Genomic DNA, 18,865 nt, shown 5'->3' on the forward strand with positions numbered 1-18,865 from the left:
CTATAATTTTACTAGTAAAATATATGTATTTCATATTTAACGATCTAATGATTTTAGTAACTTTAAAACAAAAAATGTGGGACCGGTCATTTTGTCCAGTTTGGTGGGTTTAATATTAACATGATTGCTTTTATATTGACTTGTGAGTACTAATTATAATTGTAACGCGCATTAACTCTTTATTTTAAAATGTTATGGAAAATACTTAGAGTATGAATAATTGTATAATGTTATGAAATATCTTATTAATTATTTTTTAGAAGCTGGTATCACAGACGAGGTATAGGAGTAGACATGACAGTCAATGTATTATTTTGTCATACAAAAATGGGGTTTCAAGAGCATTAGCATTCCTGTGTAGCGCCCATCATTACCGACATTTAAGAAATTTATGCTTCCTAGCGGGAATCGAGTATTCTGCATACCTCATTTGTGTTATGAGTTTTGCGAATGCTCGATGGTTTCATTGTAAATTATTATAAACATTAAATAATTGGAAATATTCAAAATTATCGATCGCCATTGATTACAGCGATCAACATACATCAAAGTCAGTGGTGGGGTGACTTTTGATTACCTGTTCGACTCAACACTATTCTTCAGTCAGTTGCAGCGTGGTGACTGGAGGAAGCAGTCGGGTTTCACGGATCCTCTTGTAAAAGTACTGTGACCCGGGATGGACTTCCAAAATGACCACTATTGACCTTTGATTCACTCCTGTGATCAGTAGTGGTCATCCTAGTGGTCACTTCTGGCGGTTTTACCAAATATATGTTCCCCTTTTACTTAAAATTTTTTTTTATATTTTCAATATCTAGAATTGCACGTTGACTTTCGTCTAAAACTAAATTTTATTTTCACATGAACATACTTTCTACTGGAACCAAATTTCAATTCCATGTCAATCTAAATTTATTCTACTATCTCTCTATTTAATAAAATTTAGTCCTCTTCAATGTCAACATGAATTTACCTCTTCGAAATAGAAATTAATATTTTTGTTTGTAATTTTAAATCAGACCTGATGTAATTGGGTTGTAGATACTTCTGCAATTTCTACAGCTTTTCTACTATTTATATTCGTTTAATTTTCTTGCAAGTACACCGTGGATAGTTTCAAGAGGTGATCGTAAAAGGAACAGGTACCAACCAAACAGACATCCCTTGTTTCCGTTGTAGGTATTTGCTCTGCGACCTCTACACTGGTCAAAAAGGACCAATCGCATCCGTATGCCAAGCTCTCATGCTCATTGTATTCGCCAATGACGAGAGGCGATTCCGTGTTCTCGCAATTGACTATTCGAAACCCACCATACATGCACGCTGCAAGCAAGTATTTTCGCGCGAAAGGGTCCCATTTCAAACGCCATATGCCACCGCCGAGGTCGATCTTCGAAATGCAGCTCTTCAAATTTCTTGTGTCCCATAATCTCAACGATTCGTCATAACTGGAAACAGGTAAGTGTACAATTAAATGTCTATTCTGTGTCTTTCAACTATTTTTCGATTTCTATACGTCACCTTCCAGATGCTAATAAAAATTCTTTCGTGGCATTACTATGCAAACTTGTAACGCCGGCATCGTGAGCTTTACTTATCGCTACAGGATAACTTCCTATTCTAATATCGAATTTTTGAAATTTGCAATCGTCACCACCTTAAATATAATTATAATTATTACAAAATGTTTAAGTACTTTTATTGAAAATCGTTCGTACCGCTATATATCACATTTGTGTCCCAGTAATCGAAAGCTGTAATCCAAGCTTCGAATTTATGCGCAGACCAGGAATTAATACATATAAGTTCGTCTTTACTCAAGTCGAACAACGTTATAGAACCTTTCGAATCGCTGACTACTATGCTTAAATTTGATTCGTTATCATGCGACCATCTTCCGCTGCACCAGTCTAAAGATAAAGCGAGAATTTCTTTATCATCTGCAACTTTTTTTTCTGTTAATAACTCTAAATGTTCCTTCTCTTTGTTATTTTTCATTTGATATATTTGCAAGTATCCCAAAGAATTTACAACTCCGAGTAAAATTCTATTTTGGTATACATGTGCCCATTTCATGTCTAAGACAGCAGGTACGTCTAACTTTTGTAACAACGTTAGACGTCCGTTACAATTAACTTTGAACATATATATTCGTCCTAAACGTGTTGATTTTACTGCATCTGCTGCTAGTTCCTCATTTTTTATTAGTTCGTATGTTCCACATACAAACACATTTTTGTGAAAATTCGATGGGCACCACTCGACAGAGTCTGCAGAAAATTCTGTATCGAAACTATCCAAATTATGGAACATATTCGACGATTTGATCTGAAACATAGAATCATCTTAATTGTACTTCTGGGTAACGATTTAATTTCCTAGATCATATAAAATGTGAGGGCAACAATTTTATGAAAAGCAATATGAGACTTACACTCATTTACACTCATAATTTTTTTATTTATTACATAAATATTACATTTGGTATAATTTATATAAATATGACATACAATTTTTAAATTCTTACAAGTTGATATAATGGACAAACATGTTTAAAATTGTTATTGTAATAACTTTTTGTAAATGCTTGCTGAATTCACACTGGAAATATAGCATTTGTAAATTGTAGAGTCATATAGAAAAGGTACATCTTGTTCAAAAGTATATAATATCTTTGAAGTTATACTACATCTTAAATGGCAGTACACTTTTATTAGTTAAGTTTTCCTTAAAAGTAATAAATTCTTATAATTCTGAGCAATGATGATTTAAGTATCATAGGAACTTTGTTTCTTTTACTCTCACAGTATCAAAGATTGTACAATCTGTTCTCATTTAAACACACGCTATAATATAGTCATATATAAATTACTAGAAATATACAATATACTGGTTAAATTAATACCATGCTTCTTTGTCATTAAATATCTGCTGCTTTGATACTTGGTAAAATATTTGTACTATCAAGTATTTCATCTATCTTTATAGTTGCATTTAAGCCTTATGGAATGTATCATTAGATACATATTAGAATAAATAATTTCAATTACAACTTTATATTTATGTATACTATAGCTTATATAAGATCAATCATACTGAATAGTTTTTATAAATTATGCCACACGTAGATTTATCATAATCTTTGGCAGTATAGGAATTAATAAATACTTTTGTGTAGTATAAAATGCATAAATGGCCGTTGTACTAATACATTTATAAAAATATAGAGACAATAATATCTCTTTTCACGTTTTGCTATTATGTTTTCCTAAATTTGAGGTAGGCAAAATTGGTATCTTTGTTCTTCCATTGGTAAAATTCTAATACATTTTCCTCTAACACCTTTGTGCATTTCGTCATTACTTATAGTCCAATGTGATTAATATATTTAATCCAATTGAGTCGATAAATATGTGTATTACTGTAAAAAATTTAGTTTCATTGACGTGCACTTCTTTCTGTTTCGACTAAACATTCTCTGACTAGAATACGGGCATGAACAATTCCACGCTTAATTTTTTCTGCTGAAGTACGACTTCCAGCATACGTAGGTCGAACTTCATGACCAAGTTCTTCTATGACATTAAGTAGCTGTATATATTTTGATTGGCCAGGTACCGTAGGAACTGTTTGCTGAAGTGCTCTCGGATTTGGTACACTTAGTACTGGCTCTGTGATTTTTGTTGGGACTTCTATACTTCCTCGTTCTTCTTCCATCTTCTACCTTTTTTTAAATAAATATCCTAACAAATAATTTACGAAGAAAGTCTAAATTAGAAAGAACTAAATACAACGATATAACTCATACAATTTGACTAACATACCAATTTCGTTTGTATAAATAACAGTAAACTATAGATTTAAAAAGAAACAGCACTTTTTAAAATATGAATTAATATATAATCTTCGTGAAATATTCGTAAAAAGTAATTATAACCTCGAACGAAAGTTTTAATATTTTTTGATACATTGCAGAACTTACCTTCAATGATATATGTATTAATATAATACCGGAACGTGTACTTCGCAAAAAGAATAAATAAGTACAAAAAGAAGTGTAGTTTAATATATTTTAAATAAATTTATAAAATTAACGCCACTTCTACCTCTACCATGGCACACGTTAGTTTACTAACATGAATTCAAAACGTGCACCCAAAACGAGAGGACCAAAGCGTAACTAACGCCGTGTTATTTTTACGCGCTATTTTTGAATTGATCGATGACTTCGGGTAGCTGAGGATGAGACATGAAAAAATTAATAGACGTTATTGTAGAAAATTGTTTTCTTTTTATTTAGATATACCTTGTAATCAGTTATACTCAATGATTATACTTTCCATAGGTACGTTCTGTTTGATCAATTCTTCTTTATGTATACTGTAGGTAATTACTATGCAGGTAGGTACCCATAGTTGTAACAAAAGAATGCGATACACTTTTTATAGAAAATATAAACGAAGACTCTGCTGTGTACAAATTGTTCCTGTTCAATGTCAATGTTCCTATTACTAAATTAGAACATATAGTGAAGGAAACTGTCCCCCAAGATTTGTGTTTATGCATAAAAACTGGTGACCATTAAGTTCTTTCTAATAGAAAATAAGAATACAAAACAAAAAAGAAGAAAGTCTCTTTTTTCATTTATTTCATTTATATCCAATATTATGCACTATTAATTGATTAATTTTTTTTAGGCATCCACAAAAGTGTACATCCTTTCTAAAAAGTCTGTTTAGTTATTATTGAAAGTGACAGTAAGTTTTAAATAACTATTATTTTCTCAGCCTCTTACACTTTCTTTTATTAAACTTACAATTGTTAAATTCGTATAAAATATGAAATATTAGGAATTAGACGTTTATGCACATTTTTGTGGATGCTAAGACACTCCCTTTAAAATATACTGCTGTACTCCATACAATGTACATAGCATTATCTAAAATAATCTGCTAAAAATCTAATCGCTATGTGTATTGGCAGATCATTGCCGTGCATTATGCTCTGTTTCCAGTAAACATTCTCGTACAAGAATTCTTGCATGTTGAATACCCATCTTGAGGCGTTCAGCCGCGCTGCGACTTCCAGCATATGAAAGACGAATGTCTCTCCCAAGTTCCTCGATTATAACAAGTAACTGAGCATATTTACCCTGTCCGGGTACAGTAGGGAAATTTATTGTACTGGATGGGCTAGCTTGTGCTACTTGTACAGTTTGAACATTTTGTAGATTTCTTGGGTTTGGCACGGTGATCACAGGTTCAGGAATTCGAGGAATTTCTGGTACTTTCGGTGGAGGAGGATCGTTTAATTTTGTTATTGTTATCTCATTTAATTTAGCCAACTCTGTTAGCTTTGCCATTTCAGCCATTTTAGAATACTCTGGCATCTTTGTGATGTCGTTTTGTATATTTGCCATTTTAATCATTTCATTCATTTTTGTTTTCTCATTCATCTTGGCAATTTCTTTTGCCATCTCATTGATTTGTGCAATTTCATTCAATTTACTTCTGTCATTATTATACTTAGCCATTTCTGTCATTTTTACCATTTCATTTAGTTTAGCTATTTCGTTCATTCTCTGAACTTCATTTATTTTTGCCATTTGAGACATTTTCATCATTTCGTTCATTTTCGCAATTTCATTAATTTTTGTGATATCATTGTATTTAGCCATTTCTGAGAGTTTTACCATTTCGTTCATTTTAGCGATTTCAGACATTTTTGCAATTTCTTGCATTTTCATGTATTCTGTTGTCTTGGCGTATTCTGCCATCTTTTCCATTTCATATCTTTTTGCCATGTCCTGAGACATTTTATTTAATTCAGTCATTTTGCTAAACTCTGCAAGTTGAGCCATTTGAACTATATGTTCTGGTACTTTCCCCCTTTCCATCATTTGTTTGAGCTCTGCAGAAATTTTATTCATATTCATTTCCGACATTTGTGCTATAGTTGCTGCATCAGGCATCTTGGAAAGTTCAGCAATTTTAGATATTTCTCTTGCTAAATTTTCGTCCAAACAACGCTTCTTTTTAGCACGATGCCTAGCCATCCGTTGAGCCTCCTGCATTCTTCTTATTGCTGCTTGCTCCTCTGTTTCCTTTGCTCTAGCGTTCTTCATTCTTTCAGCAGCAGTATACAATCTAATAGCACGTTCCTCTATTGTCTCTGACCTTAGCTTTTCTCGTCTATATTCACGCATTTCCCTTACCTTCTTAAGGTAAGATTTCTTTTTAACCTTAGGCATAACATATAATTATGCATGGCATATATACGATCATCTATGTAGACTGTCATTTTTGTAAGATTTAAATATCAAACTATCCACAAAATATATTTTATGCATACGTTTTGGTACGCAGTTGAGTTCCCCTTGCTTCTATTCTTTGATATTGACCAAACGTTCATACGTATACTTTTATGTATTTGATGATATTTAGATTATTTTCTTTGCATCACATTATCTGCAACATAGGAAAATAATGTTAATGTAAACATTATATAATTTCTTCTCCATAAGCTAGTATAACTTGTATGTATGTTCATGTACATAGTTAAAAATCTAATGATTAGTTATAAAATCTACGAAGTTTGACAGCTTCTCAATTGTCATTAAACAGAAAAACGGCGATCGAACAAAATCACGGACAGCAGTAATCGTAAAATTACTTTATTTTTGGGGGAACAGAAGAACATCAACTGTACGATCTTCTCCGAAATACTCCGTTAACCACTTTCATCGTCACAATAAGTTAAAAAATAGTAGATAATAATTCAATTTTCAATGTCTAAAAAGACGCGGGCAACGAGCTCAAAAAAAAATTGTATGGCACGTGCGCAAAAATCAAGCAGTGAACACTGTTTTCGAAATGCATATGTATGTATAGGTGTGTGCGCGCTCGCGCTAATGCGTGTGCATGTATATGCGGCTACCTGTGTCACGTTCCTTTGTGTGTGCGTGTCTCCCAAAATTCGAAAGAAGAGCGTCGTCAAGTAGTATGTCGGGCGCATGCGCGCCAATCTAAGAACGCCGTCTTCTCTGGAACGTTCACCAATCACAACAATGGCGGACGCAATTCGGTCAGTTCACTGAAACGCACGATTAACCCGCCGCGAAGCTAAACCACGCCGTAGACCGCATTCATTTTACATTCGCATCTTCCTTGAGGTGACACCGGCCTGTTGATGGCGTTCCTATCGAAATCAATCCAGTTTTTCTCAAGATATCCTGCAGACAAACGCACAAAAGCAATATCGGCCGACATGTAAGATTTTCGTTCGGAGCCACTTTAAGGGGCCAAGCGGGGTCGCCGATAGGCTGCGTGTGACGTGGTTGCGTTTATTGACCATAACCCCTTCCTACTCCCGTCTGCAACTTCACGACGGACAGGTGTACGACCCAAGAGACCGCAAAACAATTGACCGAGCCAACCGCGTCTTAAAATACACGACGACATTGTCAAACAACCGTGAACACTCTCGGAATGTTCAGCCGCCTTGTCCTCTTCTTTGCTGGTGGTGATCCTATACTTTTTTTCTTGCTATAACATGTTTCCGTGGAAATATTCGGTGCATGGTAAATTTTCTTAACGGGTTAGGATACTGGAAAAATCAACAAAATTACAAGAATGTTTGTTGTTAGTTTGAAATCTGAACTTCTAATGCAAATTAATTTTTGAAATACAGTAGTAGAAGCATATGCATACACCATAAGTGTATACATATTGCCTTCAAAATATACAAGATTTCTCCAGTTCTCTTTATCTTATTGTTTTAAGAATTGGGCGTGTATATACAATTGTTTATAATTTCAGTTTTGAAGATTACCTACTCTTTTTGATTTTTAATAGTATCCTAATCCCGTAATGTTTTAAACAAAGTATCGTTTCTTAAAGGAATGGAAAATTATTGACGGATTGTCTATCTACCGTTCTTCCAGAGGAAAAGACGAAACTTATTCATGAACTCGCTAAGGGGATCCGCTTTTTTGAAGGATTATCGAGTTACACTTTGGCGCAATTAAATTCGGAATAATTATTTATTATACTTATCACTACTTTACATGACGCTTTTTTCGAACTAATATGTTCGGAATCCATTAGTGTCTTCAAGGTAATCGAAAAATAATATGTATACAGAAATTGCTTGCAAACCGATTAATTTATTAAATTCAAATTGTCATTCGGATGTGTAGACGATTTTTTATACGATCCTGAAATTTTAATTGATTGTTTTTGTATGGAGCATTATTGTTATTATATCAATGAACTCTTTCTATTGTTACTATTTTTATGGTTTGCACTCATGTTCTATTCAGATATTAACCTAACTTTAAGATATGTTAAAACAAAGCTTTAGAATATATCTGTCTTGTAACATTTATTCATTTGGAGACTAATATTTCTGGAGAATTTGTATATTTTTCTATATTACAATAGCTTTAAGAGTTATATAATTTGTATCCTAGATGGGATGTGTAAGAGATCTACTGATTCGTAGATAAATCACTGCCATAAACTCATTTCTGTCTCCAGTAAACACTCTTTGATTAATATTTTTGCCTGTGTAATGCCTGCTTTCAGTCTTTCTGCTGAGGTTTTACTACCAGCGTACGCTAGTTTAATATCTTTGCCCATGTCCTCGATAATTTCTAATAATTTAGAGTACCTACTTTGTTCACAAGCAATGTGTACAATAGTGGATGATTTTTGTGTAGGCAAAAATGTTTGAACATTTCCAATATTTGTTACATCGACAATAGACTTATTAGTTTCAAAAGTAATGTTTCTTTTTTTCAGTTCTGCAATCAAAGAAGGTTCATTAAATTTTACTGTCTCGAGCACTTTTGCTTCCTCCAAAGTCTTTCTTCTTCTGGCTCTAAATCTTGCCATTCTTTGTGCATCATGAAATCTGCGAGTTGTAGCTTCTTCTTCGGTTTCATGAGGTTTTATTACAAGTCTATGCATTGTCTTTCTCCTCTCTTTACTTGAATTTCTTCTAGTTTTTAAGGCATTATTTCCTGCACTCCATTTACCATTCATTTTGTTTAATAAAATTTGTTGCACAAAAAATTATTTAAAGTGCCCACTTTTTCCGTGTTGCGCACGCATGCGCAATGTACGCTCGATTCAAACGCAAATCGCAAGAATGGCAGACCTTTTTATTCAATGCCGTTGAACTTTTGAATCACGTGCGTTTCGACGAAAAAATATTTGTTATCACAAACCACCAAGGAAAGAGGAAAATCATCGTACTTGCACGAAACGCTTTAATGTGTATCCTTTTTCACCAATGCAGTTTCAGAAAAAATTTTGAAGTCTCAATTAATCGTGAATTAGAATTAACTGCCTTCGTTCTTGTATATATTATTACTGTCTCAAGGTGATACGTTCCCAAAATAGGGAACTGCAGTTAATTGACGACATTTCTTCTGTCGGTGTCCATAATCGATGACGCTGTTTGTTCGCGGGAATTTAGTTTTCCAGATGTTCGAGCGTAACGTTATTTATTAATTATTGAGATCGTGCGTAAAAACAAATCTTTAATAGATCATTTTACAGAAATGTATATTTTCAATACTTATTCAGTAATAACAAACATATTAACTTGTCGAGATGTATAAAATTTTACATTTAAATTTGTTAATTTCACGGGACATGATACTATTCGATGTATGTCCAAATTGTGAAAATAAACGTTAAAAACAAAATACTGATAACATTCTTTCATTTCTTTTTATTTTCTTAATAAATGTATACATAAGAAATAGGTAATAATAAATGTATTATATAGTTTACAATAAAATATTCTTTCATGTTCCAGGTTGTACGTAAAAGTTGCATTATTTTATTACACCTTATGCTAGAGGTGTTAAAGACAGAGGGTACCGGTTCTAAAACTTAAATAGACGAACATGTATATACCATCGTATGAATATTATTTTTTGTTATTGTTAGTGCTTCTTCCTATATACCTTTTCTTTAAGCTATGGTCATGGTTGGGTTGGCAATTATTTGTAAATAATTAATACTAAATTTTTTGTCTGCGATCTTTGTTTTTTCCTTTTTTTCTCACTTTTAATATTTTAAGATGATTTTTTTAAATGTAATTTGAGCCTCTTTGCGGTTTAGAAATCTTTTTTTCTTTATACAAATAAATATTTTCTTCGAAATGGTACATTTTTTCTGTTTGTAAAGAACTTTAATTAAAGTCTGTTTGTCATTAAAAGTTTATCTAATCCCATTCTTCCTCTATGTTTCCATATTCTATACCTAGCAATATCTTTTCGTGTGATAATTCCAATTACCTAAAAAAAAGATTAGCTAGTAATATTCCTTTATAGACAAATTATATTAAAAAATAAAATTGTTATTACTTCATTTGTATCATTTAAGACTGGTAAATGACGAAGACCTAAACCTCTGAAGAGTCTAAATGCTCGTGGTAATGTTGCAGACTGAAAAGTAGATTAGTGTAAATAGCTGAAGTAATTTTAATTAGAAATAGAGTAGGTAACAAGTTACTAACATGTTGTAGCGTGTAAGGGGAAGGATTCATAAAACGTCTCAGGTCTATTGTATAAGTTTTTTCTTCGTCGGTTAGTGAGATTTTTTCGATTGTTGGGTACCTAGGATATTCTTTCCTGAATAATTTAATGTTGTAATTGTTGCTTAAATATTCTGGATCTTCATTGAAAACTTTATTCTTTAATAATACTATCAACTGAGAACGTAAGATCAGACCTCGAAATCGTCCATACGAACGTATTTCACTCTGAAATAGAAGATGTCAAAATATTAATTTAAAGTAGATCCAATAATCCTTAGCATATAATGATGTAATGGATAATAGTAACCTCATCACTGCTAGGAGGGTCAACTACAGGAAATCCATTAAATGTTACACATTTAAGTAATTCGACTATATGCCCGACGTTCTCCACAGTTTTTAATGTCACTACAGGGTGGCTCATAATTTCGCTAGGACATATATTGTTTGACAAAGGTGGAGCTTCCCATGGTAAAATAGGTACACCACTCATTTGTATATGAATCTCATAGATTCCCTAAAAAATAAATGATAGAACCTTTTTTTATTCATCTTCAGTTGCTTTTCCATAGATAAACGATAATGGTTAATTGATTTATGTGCCTCATTGAAAAAGTCTCCGACCCATTTAGCCATGATTAAAACTATTATAAGAGGTAAACCAAATGATATTCCTTGAGTGGCTTCTATAAGTATGGCAGTTAAACTGATTGTCATTCTGACTACTCCACCTAACTGTGCAGCTGCTCCTAATAAAGCATATTTTCCAGGAATTAACACAACCTGAAATACATAGTATTTTATATTAGTATTTTATATACTTATTGTTAAGAAAAAAATCAATAGAAAACTATTATCTAAAATAACTCATTTTACATTTTGTTATAGTTGAGTATTATTTGCAATGCTATCTTACACTATTAGGAAACACTTTCGAAAGACCTGATCCGATTAATCTACCCCATGCAGAGCCTATAAGAAGGGATGGAATGAATAGTCCACTAGACATAGAGAGACCAAAAGTAAACACTGCCAGGATGAAATAAAGTACAACAAAAATAGCTAGTGTTATGTCATTATGGGAACCTAAAAGTAGATGACTGATTAAGTGTAAGGTTTACCATATTTTCTACACATTATCATAGTAACATACCTTTAGGATCATGAAATAATGATCGCACACTACTTTCCGGTGTTTGAAACCATAAAGCTGCAACCGCATTATATTCACCTTCACGGCAAAACATTTGAATGGGAAATTTAGTAGGATCCTGACCCAATGGTTTACAATCATTTATAAAATAAATCGTTATAAAGCCCATTGTCGCGCTCAGCACACCAATTAAAAGCGCTTCTAATACTTTCAACGATTTTCTCTTTATGTACCTCAGACGGAAACAAGTAATTTTGTAGTTTATGTGGTTCCAAAGAGCGCCCAACATTCCACCTATTGTTCCCACGATCATGAAGATAGGAATTTCGTAAATTTTATAAGGTATTGTATCGAATTCTCCAAGGTTTAGTAAACCCGGATAAGAAAGATCACCAGGCCGTCCATGATATGTACTCAACATAATATTTAAGGTGAATGTTGTAATCATACAAGCAAAAAACGTTCTCCATGTAAGGCTTTGGTTAAAAAAACTAGCCCCTTCTTCGATGCTAAACAATACTCCTCCTAAATTATTTTTGGAAAATTAGAACTTTTTTGTACATATTATTGCATCTCTCATAATTTACCAATTGGTGCTCCGAATGCTGCTGACACGCCGGATGCTGCACCTCCGGATACAAAGTCCCGTTTTTCATGGTCTTCCCGAAAATATTGAAATATTTTAAAATCCTTTTTGAACGTGGTACTCTTTCCTTGAGATATTCCTGCTGCTACCACAGCGCCAGAATGTATCATAGGTCCTTCCTCCAATTATTAATGCACATATGTTATTGTTTTTCTTGGTGGTATATAATTTAATAAATAACGACAAACGATATTTACCTTTCCACCAGCTAGACCTCCAACAACTGTACAGATTACTCCAACGATCTTCACAACCAATGTTTTAATACGTACAACTCGTGGTATTTTAACACCATTTAAATAACATTTCACCTGAGGAATACCACTGCCTGCGGCAACAGGTTCTACATATGATACCAAAAGGGCACCTATTAACACTGGTATTAAATTTAAAGTTAACCACAACAGATACGGTAACCATAAACAATTTTCTACCACGCACTGATCCATATCTGTAATAATTCATTGTAAGGAAAGAAAGATTATTGTTTTATTCAGTTCATATATTTATGTATTGATAACAAAGGATACGAGTCTTAAGGTGGCCATATTTCAAATGCGTTAATTCTTCTATAGATATATTCACGAAAGAGGCTATAAGGGCTGTGCAGATGCCTATCAATAAAAAAATAAACCATCTGGCAAAATTCTTTTTAACTACAAACTTATACCCTTTCTTCCTTTCTTCGTCTTGTAAAAGCTGGTTCTCGCATAGATCATAATCTAAACTCTAAGAAAAAAAAAGCGGATTCTCTAAATAAAACGTACTCAAAGATAAGATATAGCACTTCCAATGGTTAGCATATAGAATTCATTGAAGAGAAAAAAAATAAAAAGAACTACAAGATAAAAGTTGAAATTGGTAGCATTGAAAGATAAAGTATATAATACTTTTATTAAAGTGATTGCAGGACAAATTACCTCATAGTTGGTAGATAAGAAATTTGTTGCCCCAGGAGTGATTTCATCTGAAATTTGTCTCCTTGGATTCCGTTCAACCGTATCCATAATATTTTGCGTGGACAGGCTGCCATGGTCGGAGATAGTATTCTATTAAACGAATAAAATGATAAAATATTGAAAATGAACGTAGAAGTCGTATATTGTATATATAATTGTGCATTGTTCCGAACAATCTTTGAAGTAATTAGCAACAGGTTTGACGTGCTGTTGGATTCAATGCGTAAGATAACGGACTCACTAGGTTATGCCATTTATCAAACGAGGACTATAGATCTCATAGTTAAACTAATGCAGTGTCGTTGTTAAATTAAACTTTTTTACATACCCTAAATCTAACGTGATCATCATTTGTATACGATGCAAAATTATCTCTTGGCCTCAGAAGTTGTTCCGTGTCTTCATTCATACAACTATTTAAACTGTCTTCGACTTCGATAGTGCTGTTTATCCTCACATTAGCGTTTGTTGGGATATCTGTGTCAGTCATCTTTTAAAAAATTATCGCTTCTATCACGTCTTACAGAAATTTCATAGGCGAGGCTATCGAAATTATCGTGCCAGCGAAACGTACAAAAACATTTCTAAAACTTAAAACTGCTAAACATGCACACAAAAGGCAAGTGTCATCCATTGGGAGCATTGCTATCAGCCACGTGATTCATACATACGTATCGGAGACCATATCTCAATTGTATCTGTTACTATGATTCATGCTCGATACAAACGAACTCGATCCATCGTATTCGTGAATCGATCTAATGTTTTCTCGATTAATCAAATCTTGTCTCTCGTCGAATGCGAAGTAACAAGAAACGGTTTTGCAGCAATGTACACGAACCACTTTAAAAAAGTTAGTAGTAAAACACTATAAAGGTGATCAAAGATTAACGTTATTTTCCTCTTTTCTCTTTATTTTTCAAATCGTATTATGTTACAGACATTGTTGTAATCGCAATACTGTAGTCTTTCCGTTTCAGATTGCTCATTGAAAATTATACAGAATAAAGGCAAAATATTTGCTGTTCTAGCAAAATGAAAACAGTCAGGAGCTTCTGTCTTCACTAATTCGGATAGGTTGAAAATAATATATCGATACTCATACATTTTTTTATCTTTTAACTTTTTCAAACTACAATTACACACTTTTAATGACGAATACATGAAATCCGTAGTTTAGTAATGACACAAGAAAAGGAAGTTTACAATTCTATCCTCTACGGTCCTGACGTCATCAGTATACGGAGTATCTGCCACAAATACAGTTACGTATACCTAATTATTTTACAAAATTTCACTGACCAGCGTACAGAAAAAGAGTATTGAAAATTCGTTGATCAACTTGATAGTTTAATAACCAATATTTTTACAAGATTTCATCGTCTTGGTCATTCGTCGTTGTGTGCTCAGACTCGCAGTTTTCCTCCTTGAAAGGAAGAAGTCCATTTACATAAATATTTACAGAAGATTAGCATCGTTTTCGTCATGGTATGCGGTTGAAAATCGTATGCACGTGGACGTATCCGGCGGAAGTCAATACTTTTGCGCTCGAGCATTTCGGACCTCGAGGAAAAGCGTGAAAAGCGTATGAAGCGCTTCCAGTCTGGAGTCTTCCTCGACGGGGATGTCGAGAAGGTTGCAGATTATATCGGCCAGACGAGGCAGATCGCAATCAAGCTGAGTGAAGTCCAGCTCGGTCTCGTTCAGCCTCTCCTCGACCTCTACCGGCCACTGTTGTAGTAGAGAGTCGATGTCCGGCATCGGTTTGGTAAGATGCACGGCTGGTGGGTGTTTGCTCCTGTGCAGCTGATTGATGTCGTCGATCCACTTGTCGATCGACTTTGTGTTCTTCTCAGCGTCCTCGATTCTCTTGACAACCGTTTGTCTGGCTGCACCCGCACTTCTCATATGACTGCGTAATTGCAGGTGTAGCACAGCAGGGTCTGATTGGTTAGTGCAAGGCTCATCCAGCACTGTCAATCCTACTTTGTCGTCCACCCCGTCGGGCCTAGGAATCTTAATGAACGCATCTATGTCGCCAACCGCTGGAATATAGTCGGGGATGAACGGTATCAGCTTGTAGTTGAGCTCTATCCTCTGTGGAGTATACCTGTCGTACGAGGCACTTGCATTTCAAGTTGTTCAGGCGGAAAATAATGGAGCAATAGGGATACCTCATGATATTTTGAAACAACTCCGTCACTTCCGCCGACGCTTTCAGATTCTCAAAGTCCTTAGGGTTGTAGATCTCAACCTGCTGCGCAGTACTGCCTCCCTGGATATCATCGTCGTCGGTTTCTTCGCTGTCCGAGGGATCGCTGCCGATCTCTAGCGACTTCCCGAAGCTGGTTTCTACCTTGTTATACCTTAAATCGAAAACCACCCTCGACGATCTACGTGTTTCTTGATAGAGATCAGAACGTTTACCTTTCGAACTTATTCCGGATCGTATTCATCTCCGTAGAGCTTGAAGTACCCTGCTTCGCAGATTGCCTAGGTCTTCTGGAGCTAGAAGGTCTGTGACGCCCGGGGCTCTGGATCTCCTCGGCGTTTCGGACCTCGATGCTTTCGTCGAATTTCGTGAATGCTAAAATATTGTGCGCTTCCTCTTCGTCGCTACTGTCCTTGATGTCCATCGCGTCACTTAATTCTGTTTGCCCATGGAAAACGCGGCGAACACTGTTACCACATCGTACATACTTACAGCCCGACAAACGATTGTTTTGATTCCCGCGTGGTCGCCGTTTCTATGGTTTCGAGCGGGTCGATGGACGTAGCGTTCCGAGTTCCAAGGGATATAGATCTGAGCGTTCCTTGATCGTTTCTATAATTTTACATTACCATGCGAAAACTCAGCAGGCAGAATTTTCATCTGATATACTTACGTAGAGGTTTCGACACATCGTTCGTTAAGTTTAGTATTTATTACGTGATTTACGATAGATCGGTAAACCGAGGATTTATATATTATCGATCGACAAATCTTTCGCAAGAAGGAATTGTCTGACGCGCAATAAAACCGGAGCAGTCTTTGCAACGGAGAATCCGATGGTCGTAATAAGTTTACGACTTTCCCGAGATAAAACGCGTCCGGGTTTTTCGATCGAGTTATTTATTTATCGATAACGAATCATCATCGGAGTTTACCTTGGCGAAATTCATCGACGCGTTAATGCTCGTTACCATGCGTTTTATTTGTTCGGGACATAAAAATATTAACAAAGACGACCTTACAAAAAGGAATAGAATTTCGTGGTGATAAAAGATCGCAATAAAAGTCGGCAAAAGTGTCTCGAATAAAAATATACGATATACAAATGTTTACCCTCGATCGATGAAAAGTAACACTGACAAAAAATAAAAGCGATATAAAACGCTGAAGTAAATGACTCGAAAATATAATTACGCGCATCGTGATCTGACCGGATTCGGTTAATACGTTAATTAACTAACAGCCAGTTGCGGGGATAGGCGCAAGTGTATAATTCATTCTGACAGCTTCACTCGCAAATCGATTCGGAACGAATTCTGTTTGTGAGAGAAATTTGTCGCAAGTCGCGAACATCCGATAACGCTTCGCTAATTAGCACGGAATGTTAAACAACCGTGAGTTACGCGTGCAACGATAGGAACGCTGTTAAACGATGACCCACCGATTTTCCAACGTTCCTTTCAGCGTTTTCAAAAAGACGTTGTTGCACGAAATCTATGGCGTAGTCAACTATTCGAACATGTATTTCCCATAAACCAAACCGCTCCTTGTTCGTCTGACAAACCATTTTTGGTTCGGTTTAGAAACTAGCTTATGCGTTTGGGTGCTCTGCGAGTTGTGCAGCTGCGTCCCAGTCAAACCGAAGATCGACTTCTTCAAGATGCAGCGGGACTTTCTCCTGTTGCACCTATGCATTCGGGAAAAGCTCTCATGCGAAAAGTTCCTTTCAGGGATTCTGCCACGAGGAAACATCGAATGCTCGCATGCTTCGAATCGGACGGAACTTGTGTTCGACACGCGGCACAGGCTTCCTTCGCGGTCCACGGGCACTCTATCGGGAACGAGGTCGCTGATAATCCTAAATTTTATTCCCGTTCTTTCTTATTACCGTCTTTTTAATATCTTAACGCGTTGAACGCAGCTTTGCGTCATTGTACATTCGTTTATGTTTTCAGGCATTCAACGCGCTAATGTTCTCGAACCACGAACGGAAGGAGCTCACGTCTCAATCCCAGCGAAAGCATAGGAACTCGGTTTTTCGACCTTCTCGCATTTCGACGTCAGAGTCACGAGAACGAAGAGCACGATGCAGATGACGGCGAAGGCTACGAGATCCGCGGTGATGTTTCTGAAGGAGAGACCCTGCAGCTTCGAATCGGAGGAATCGAAGTCTTCGTCGTCGCCTGTCAGCCAGAATTTATACCGGATCAGATCCTAAGGATCGATAGTTTTGTTTATTCGGGTCTCGGGTCGTTTGAATCGAAATCGATCGGTCATTATGAGGATAGGTTAATCGCGCGATCCTACCCGTAAGTAGACAAATACTTGGTGGACGATCAGCTGCACGAGATAATAGAAGTTGCTTAGATTCTCCATCATCGCGTTTTTGGATGATCGTTCGTCGAATTAGTTATCAGCAGATACGCTGGTTAATTTGTTAGGCCATCCTGTCGGAAAACGTCTCACATCGCACTGCCAAATAGCCGGAATTTGACAAAAGCTGCGCCGACTCGCGTTTGTTTTGTCGAATCGAAAATTCCCGCGCGTGAGGAATGCATTCAAGATTGGCGACAGGATGTTACGCGATTAAAAATTCATGGTATTTCGTGCGAAAGTTCTCCAACCGACTGACGCTAATTCATGAAAACTTTAATCAGGACTGGTGTTTGCAAAGTGACGTAAGGGAGCTGTGATTAAGGCGCAATTCTATGCAGTCTGCAGACTGTAGTTCCTCCGTATCGCAGTATTCACGGTGCGGTTTTGCAACGCACTTGCACGGCTGATCGGGGGCCTTGAACGCTGCCGACCGGTGCTGACAATTACAGCTAATATATATATATATATATACATATTTATGAGGGACCCATTATAAGGGACCCAGCAATGCAATGCGATACAAAAAGAATAGCGTACATTTCGCACATATAATTTCCCCGGACCCTGTGATCGACACATTGCTCGTTCGCAAACGTTGCTCGTTTGTAACCACGCGACCCAGAAAACGTTGAAACCTATCGCAGGGAAGAAACAACGCGATTGATTAATCAGTCGTCACGTTATTATCCGGCGCTGTTACTGCCGCGTCGTCGGTTGTCTAAATATGATAGATTATTTAATAACGCGCGTAAGAACAAAAGATCTTGAACGCGGTATCCGTTCGCTCCATTTCTTCGCTAATCCGTGGAATCGATTGGTGATTACTGCCTCTCGGAAATATATGATAACTACAATATATAATGTATCTGCCATTCAGCCTCCAAAGTGACGCGCCGTTTGATTTTCAAGAACGAAAGTACAAGTACCTGTTCTTCAAATCCAGTTTTCCTAGACATTTCTTTATATCT

At 35.8% G+C, this 18,865-nt stretch overlaps 6 protein-coding genes and 1 long non-coding RNA gene across 9 annotated transcripts; 1 reads left to right on the top strand and 6 right to left on the bottom strand.

Annotated features, from left to right (window-relative positions):
- Window positions 1-203: 203 nt before the first annotated feature.
- Window positions 204-4,141, bottom strand: LOC144468297 (diphthine methyltransferase). Its single transcript, XM_078177664.1, has 4 exons — window positions 3,983-4,141; window positions 1,719-2,328; window positions 1,522-1,657; window positions 204-1,448 (listed from the first exon to the last, which is right to left on the bottom strand). Exons 2-4 carry the CDS (start codon window positions 2,311-2,313, stop codon window positions 1,085-1,087), a joined length of 1,095 nt encoding a protein of 364 aa, XP_078033790.1. The 5' UTR covers window positions 2,314-2,328; window positions 3,983-4,141; the 3' UTR covers window positions 204-1,084.
- On the bottom strand, window positions 2,360-9,345 carry LOC144468463 (uncharacterized). The gene is made up of 3 exons (XM_078177938.1): window positions 8,512-9,345; window positions 3,825-3,852; window positions 2,360-3,720 (listed from the first exon to the last, which is right to left on the bottom strand). Exons 1-3 carry the CDS (start codon window positions 9,042-9,044, stop codon window positions 3,439-3,441), a joined length of 843 nt encoding a protein of 280 aa, XP_078034064.1. The 5' UTR covers window positions 9,045-9,345; the 3' UTR covers window positions 2,360-3,438.
- Window positions 4,278-7,077, bottom strand: LOC144468296 (uncharacterized). Of its 2 annotated transcripts, none has more exons than XM_078177663.1 (3): window positions 6,673-6,885; window positions 6,352-6,467; window positions 4,278-6,241 (listed from the first exon to the last, which is right to left on the bottom strand). In XM_078177663.1, the coding sequence occupies exons 2-3, from the start codon at window positions 6,409-6,411 to the stop codon at window positions 4,985-4,987; spliced, it is 1,317 nt and encodes a 438-aa protein (XP_078033789.1). In that variant the 5' UTR covers window positions 6,412-6,467; window positions 6,673-6,885; the 3' UTR covers window positions 4,278-4,984. The 2 variants fall into 2 exon arrangements, with proteins under 2 accessions (XP_078033789.1, XP_078033788.1); XM_078177662.1 differs by lacking the exon at window positions 6,673-6,885 and adding an exon at window positions 6,937-7,077 and having other exon boundaries at window positions 4,316-6,241.
- On the top strand, window positions 7,408-8,190 carry LOC144468298 (uncharacterized). Its single transcript, XR_013493794.1, has 2 exons — window positions 7,408-7,579; window positions 7,943-8,190. It is a non-coding gene; the product is annotated as an uncharacterized LOC144468298 (long non-coding RNA).
- Window positions 9,346-9,712: 367 nt separating the features above from the next.
- On the bottom strand, window positions 9,713-13,975 carry Clc-b (chloride channel protein 7). 2 transcript variants are annotated; one of them, XR_013493793.1, is made up of 13 exons: window positions 13,638-13,975; window positions 13,271-13,399; window positions 12,881-13,079; window positions 12,548-12,801; window positions 12,292-12,469; window positions 11,705-12,229; window positions 11,468-11,637; window positions 11,155-11,334; window positions 10,859-11,068; window positions 10,531-10,776; window positions 10,379-10,459; window positions 9,977-10,309; window positions 9,713-9,901 (listed from the first exon to the last, which is right to left on the bottom strand). XR_013493793.1 is itself a non-coding variant. In XM_078177660.1 (12 exons), exons 1-12 carry the CDS (start codon window positions 13,797-13,799, stop codon window positions 10,208-10,210), a joined length of 2,436 nt encoding a protein of 811 aa, XP_078033786.1. In that variant the 5' UTR covers window positions 13,800-13,975; the 3' UTR covers window positions 9,713-10,207. The 2 variants fall into 2 exon arrangements, 1 of the variants encoding a protein (XP_078033786.1); XM_078177660.1 differs by having other exon boundaries at window positions 9,713-10,309.
- A 239-nt stretch (window positions 13,976-14,214) lies between these two features.
- Ift46 (intraflagellar transport 46) lies at window positions 14,215-16,040 on the bottom strand. The gene is made up of 3 exons (XM_078179289.1): window positions 15,737-16,040; window positions 15,484-15,675; window positions 14,215-15,419 (listed from the first exon to the last, which is right to left on the bottom strand). Exons 1-3 carry the CDS (start codon window positions 15,943-15,945, stop codon window positions 14,843-14,845), a joined length of 978 nt encoding a protein of 325 aa, XP_078035415.1. The 5' UTR covers window positions 15,946-16,040; the 3' UTR covers window positions 14,215-14,842.
- A 990-nt stretch (window positions 16,041-17,030) lies between these two features.
- On the bottom strand, window positions 17,031-17,942 carry LOC144469122 (uncharacterized). The gene is made up of 3 exons (XM_078179053.1): window positions 17,829-17,942; window positions 17,524-17,735; window positions 17,031-17,379 (listed from the first exon to the last, which is right to left on the bottom strand). Exons 1-3 carry the CDS (start codon window positions 17,898-17,900, stop codon window positions 17,031-17,033), a joined length of 633 nt encoding a protein of 210 aa, XP_078035179.1. The 5' UTR covers window positions 17,901-17,942.
- Between the last annotated feature and the right edge of the window lie 923 nt (window positions 17,943-18,865).

Source organism: Augochlora pura, chromosome 4 (genome assembly GCF_028453695.1).
Source record: "Augochlora pura isolate Apur16 chromosome 4, APUR_v2.2.1, whole genome shotgun sequence".
Classification (NCBI taxonomy): domain Eukaryota; kingdom Metazoa; phylum Arthropoda; class Insecta; order Hymenoptera; family Halictidae; genus Augochlora; species Augochlora pura.

Bases quoted from the DNA above. Each gene is read 5' to 3' on its own strand.
- LOC144468297 (XM_078177664.1), bottom strand. From the start codon at position 2,313: ATGTTCCATAATTTGGATAGTTTCGATACAGAATTTTCTGCAGACTCT. The intron at 1,658-1,718 runs GTACGAACGATT...ATTATATTTAAG, and splicing joins CACAAATGTGATATATAGCG to GTGGTGACGATTGCAAATTT. The intron at 1,449-1,521 runs GTGACGTATAGA...ACCTGTTTCCAG, and splicing joins TTTTTATTAGCATCTGGAAG to TTATGACGAATCGTTGAGAT.
- LOC144468296 (XM_078177663.1), bottom strand. From the start codon at position 6,411: ATGAACGTTTGGTCAATATCAAAGAATAGAAGCAAGGGGAACTCAACT. The intron at 6,242-6,351 runs GTATGCATAAAA...GTTATGCCTAAG, and splicing joins ACTCAACTGCGTACCAAAAC to GTTAAAAAGAAATCTTACCT.
- LOC144468463 (XM_078177938.1), bottom strand. From the start codon at position 9,044: ATGAATGGTAAATGGAGTGCAGGAAATAATGCCTTAAAAACTAGAAGA. The intron at 3,853-8,511 runs GTGATTTATCTA...TTAAATCTATAG, and splicing joins ACAGAAATGAGTTTATGGCA to TTTACTGTTATTTATACAAA. The intron at 3,721-3,824 runs GTATGTTAGTCA...AAAAAAAGGTAG, and splicing joins TATTTATACAAACGAAATTG to AAGATGGAAGAAGAACGAGG.
- Clc-b (XM_078177660.1), bottom strand. From the start codon at position 13,799: ATGACTGACACAGATATCCCAACAAACGCTAATGTGAGGATAAACAGC. The intron at 12,470-12,547 runs GTAAATATCGTT...TAATAATTGGAG, and splicing joins GAGGTCTAGCTGGTGGAAAG to GAAGGACCTATGATACATTC. The intron at 12,230-12,291 runs GTAAATTATGAG...AAAATAATTTAG, and splicing joins AGCATTCGGAGCACCAATTG to GAGGAGTATTGTTTAGCATC.
- Ift46 (XM_078179289.1), bottom strand. From the start codon at position 15,945: ATGGACATCAAGGACAGTAGCGACGAAGAGGAAGCGCACAATATTTTA. The intron at 15,676-15,736 runs GTAAACGTTCTG...TTTCGATTTAAG, and splicing joins ATCCGGAATAAGTTCGAAAG to GTATAACAAGGTAGAAACCA. The intron at 15,420-15,483 runs GTATCCCTATTG...CTCGTACGACAG, and splicing joins TTGTTTCAAAATATCATGAG to GTATACTCCACAGAGGATAG.
- LOC144469122 (XM_078179053.1), bottom strand. From the start codon at position 17,900: ATGATGGAGAATCTAAGCAACTTCTATTATCTCGTGCAGCTGATCGTC. The intron at 17,736-17,828 runs GTAGGATCGCGC...ATCGATCCTTAG, and splicing joins AAGTATTTGTCTACTTACGG to GATCTGATCCGGTATAAATT. The intron at 17,380-17,523 runs GTGAGCTCCTTC...AATAAAATTTAG, and splicing joins GCTTTCGCTGGGATTGAGAC to GATTATCAGCGACCTCGTTC.